Source organism: Helobdella robusta, assembly GCF_000326865.2.
Source record: "Helobdella robusta unplaced genomic scaffold HELROscaffold_166, whole genome shotgun sequence".
NCBI classification, from domain to species: domain Eukaryota; kingdom Metazoa; phylum Annelida; class Clitellata; order Rhynchobdellida; family Glossiphoniidae; genus Helobdella; species Helobdella robusta.
This window is the reverse complement of record NW_008703926.1, coordinates 2,767-6,828: the sequence shown is the minus strand read 5'-3', so window position 1 is coordinate 6,828 and position 4,062 is coordinate 2,767. Positions and strand designations below refer to the sequence as shown.

At 36.7% G+C, this 4,062-nt stretch overlaps 1 protein-coding gene across 1 annotated transcript; it reads right to left on the bottom strand.

Annotated features, from left to right (window-relative positions):
• Positions 1 to 3,502, bottom strand: HELRODRAFT_117205 (hypothetical protein; the record flags this gene model as incomplete). The annotated part of the gene is made up of 7 exons (XM_009015812.1): positions 1 to 105; positions 156 to 503; positions 808 to 975; positions 1,788 to 1,942; positions 2,223 to 2,359; positions 2,848 to 2,998; positions 3,331 to 3,502. 6 exons carry the CDS (start codon positions 3,500 to 3,502, stop codon positions 291 to 293), a joined length of 996 nt encoding a protein of 331 aa, XP_009014060.1. The 3' UTR covers positions 1 to 105; positions 156 to 290.
• Between the last annotated feature and the right edge of the window lie 560 nt (positions 3,503 to 4,062).

The window sequence follows — 4,062 nt, the reverse complement described above, 5'->3', positions numbered from 1 at the left end:
TTTATCTCAATTCTAGCCAAGTAACTAATTAAATCATTAATCAAGTTAATCAATCAATCATTAATCAATCAATCATTAATCAATCAATCATTAATCAATCAATCATTAATCAATCAATCAATCATTAATCAATCAATCATTAATCAATCAATCATTAATCAATCAATCATTAATCAATCAATCGTAATCAATCAATCCTTAACCAATAAATCAATAATCAATCAATCCTTAATCAATCAATCACTAACCGATCAATCACTAATCAATCATTAAATCAATCATTCAATTCATCAGAGAAGCAACTTTCCTAACTGAACTAATTTTTCGTGACGTGAGTGGAGGTAGCACTGAGTCTCCCAGAGCATGTTGATGAGAGTGATGTTGTCAGAGCAGTCGAGAGGGATAAGATCAGACAGCTGAGGACTGAACCGGAAGAATGGGACGTTGATCATGTTGCACCAGGCTGCCGCCCTACTCACTGACTGGCCGTCTGATTCGGTGGTCTTTTGTTTGATTGATCAATCAATCAATAAATCAATCAATCAATAAATCAATCAATCAATCAATCAATCAACCAATCAATCAATCAATCAATCAATCAATCAATCAATCAATCAATCAATCAATCAATCAATCAATCAATCAATCAATCAATCAATCAATCAATCAATCAATCAATCAATCAATCAATCAATCAATCAATCAATCAATCAATCAATCAATCAATCAATCAATCAATCAATCAACCAATCAATCAATCAATCAATCAATCAAACAAACAAACAACAGAACGAGGACCCAACTAACTTGATTAATCAAAAGCTCTCCGAGATTCTTGGCACCGTAGAAAACTTTTGCGAACTCCATGATGCCCTCGGGTCGGTAGACGTCACACTCCTCGATGAACTTGACGGGTGGACTGCCCGTGCCCACTGAAACCACCACGTGCATTTGCGGAAGACCCTTTGTACTCCCCTGTGTGTAATAATAATAATAACAATAATAATAATAATTACAATAATAATAACAATAATAATCACAATAATAATATAATAATAGTATGAAAAACAGGCGAATAAACAAAATCAGTTCATTGCACAGGTACATATTGACTGCATGCGATTGTAGAAAATATACCTATCCCCCCCCCGATCTACGCGGCACTTGTTTTACACATTTTCGCTTTTACACGGTTTTCCAAATAAGTTTTTTTTTCTTTTTATCGCACTCTACTAAATGCTACTGTGATTGAACACGTGCCTGCTTGGCCCAATATGAAGAAGTTTACAAAAATCTTACAAAAAATTCGAAGCAATTGTTAATAACCGATTTTATTACCCTCTCTTATAATGAAAATATTTCTGCTTCAAACATCGGATCGGCACAAATAACTTCGAGTGATGAAAGTGAATTCGAACCTTCAATTCCGAAAAAAAGAATGGAAGTAATTTCTGACAGTGATGAATGATAATAAAACACCTTTGGTTTTATTTTTTGTTCTTCTGTTTAATGTATTGTATTATAATTAAATAAAAATACAGTGTTTCCGTAATATATTACATATTTTAACCTGTCAATGCATTTTATTTTTATTTCTGTGTACACCTAAAAATATTGAAAAAAATCACAAATAGCAAAATTATGCATTTTCTGCAAGCCTTTCGATTTACCCGGTTTTGACTTGAAAATTTTAATTTTCGATTTATACGTTTTTCTCAGGAACGTATCCATCGTGTAAATCTGGGGATAGGTGTACATGAAATGTAAGAAGCGAGCAGCGAAAAAACTAATTTTCTATTGGCGAGGTTGTATTTGTGGATCTCAGTTAGGACGTCCAGGGTCGGATTGTTGGCCACGATGCCCCCGTCGATGAATCGTCCGCTGGCCCGAAAGTAGGTGGGGGCTGCCCCGGTGGCTCGCACCGCCTCCCAGACTGGCTGGTCTGTTGTCGTGTTAATGTGTGTGTATGTGTGCGTACGTGTGTGCGTGCGTGTGTGTGTGTGCGTGTGTAAAATTTAAAGATGAATGAACCTCCGAATGAATGAATGAGTGAATGAGTGAATGATTGATTGAATGAATGAATGAATGAATGAATGAAAGCAAAAAAATGAACATAGTCCGATTTCCAACTCAGTCGTAAATACTTTTTTATAAAAAATTAAACAAATTATTGGTTTTCCTAGAGGTCACACACACATAGAAACGTAAGCCAGCAAAGTGACCTTTGGGATAGGGCAGGGGTTTGAACTGCTTGAATGGCGAGGGGCAGAAGTCATGCTCCAGTCCAGGAACCTCGTAGTTCTTGAAGATGTGCAACTCAGCTGGCATCCTGTCTGCCAGCACAGTCATCAACATTATCCTAGACGATGATGACGATGAAAGATTGGTAGCTAGGTAATGAATGAATGAATGAATGAATGAATAAATGAATGAAGAAATGAATGAATAAATGAATGAAGAAATGATGAATGAATGAACAATGAATCGATTAATGAATTAATTAACTAATTAAAAATGCATGAATGAACGATGAATGAATGAATGAATGAATGAATGAATGAATGAATGACAAATGAGCCGGATTTCTACAGCGAGAATAAAAAAGAAATATTTGTGAAAGATTATGAAATAGTCGTGAAATTGTTACTACCAAAGCTAAAAATGAAATTTGAAAATGTCATGTTACTTTAATATCAAATGACGTCATAATATTTTAGGCTAAACTTTTCAAATCGGCTTTCAAAAGTTCATCAGCCAATAAAAACGTAGCAGCTGAATCATCCGTAATGAGTAAGAATTGGTTCACCATTCACAGGCAACCAACAAAAACATCCACAAATGACAAACTTGGGTTCCGTGATATCTCCCATCTTACTGAATTGTCCGAATTCTTTTTTGATGAAGTTCTCCAGCGTCTCAGAGCTGTACGGACGTTTGCCTTTGAAGACCTCGTCTTTCAACTTGAAGTAGGCTCCCAATAAGTAGTTCAGTGGCTTGCCTGCATTCAGTTCAACTCAATTACATGTAAAAACGCTGGTAACTTCATTTCTTAAGAAATTTTCCAGCTAACATTAAAATCATAAAAAAAATAGCATTGATAGGTGAAAAACTAAATTGTAAATGCGAATGAAACGAAAAATTAGACTTAATTAAAAAAAAGTCGATATTCATTAAAAGTACATTGGACTTTGGTTCAAAAATAAAAAACCGAGAATAAATGAATAAAAAATAGACGGAACCCAATGAACCCAACGACTTTGCAAATTCATGACCCAGCCAACCAGCTAGCCAGCCAACCAACCAGCAAGCCTAACAGCCGGACAGACTAACGTTGCAAAATTCCAACAGTAAGTATGCCCCCAGTGCTGGTGCCACCTATCCAATCAAAGGTTTCGTGGATGGGTCGTCCCGTGATGTTCTCCACGGATCTCAGGATCAACACGGACACGAGACCTCTGATCCCTCCACCATCCAGACACAGGATCTGAGGGACGGTTGTCATGGTTACGGTGAGTTTCGCTGAGTTTCTAATAGGAGTGTAGCCAGAAATTTGCTTGTGGTGGGCTCGAAAGGTTATCCGTATGGAGAGAGCTGCAATCCCGAACCTCCCCTAAAGTTCCTCTTGGCTACAACTTCAGTTAATATCATATTTGCACAGCACACAATTTGCATAGTTTCAAGAGCGCTTGGGAGATCGATCATCAAATGATAAATTATTGAAAAAACATTTTGGAATCATTTTGATTTACTGAATGTTTAATCAGTTAACCTTTAAACCAACCAACCAACCAGCCATTCAACCAACTAACCAACCAACCAACCAACCGGTCAATCAATCAACCAACAAACCGATCAATCAATCAACCAATCAATCACCCACCCTATCTCCAGGTGTACTGTAAAACTTATCGAAATCTTCCTGTATATCGCCACTCATCGACCTGCAGATTGCTGCATTCAGAGCACAACTCTCACCGTACTCATCAATAACTGTAATATGTCGCAATGTAATGTGATGTAATGTGTGTAACGTAATGTAACTTGATGTGATGTAATGAAATG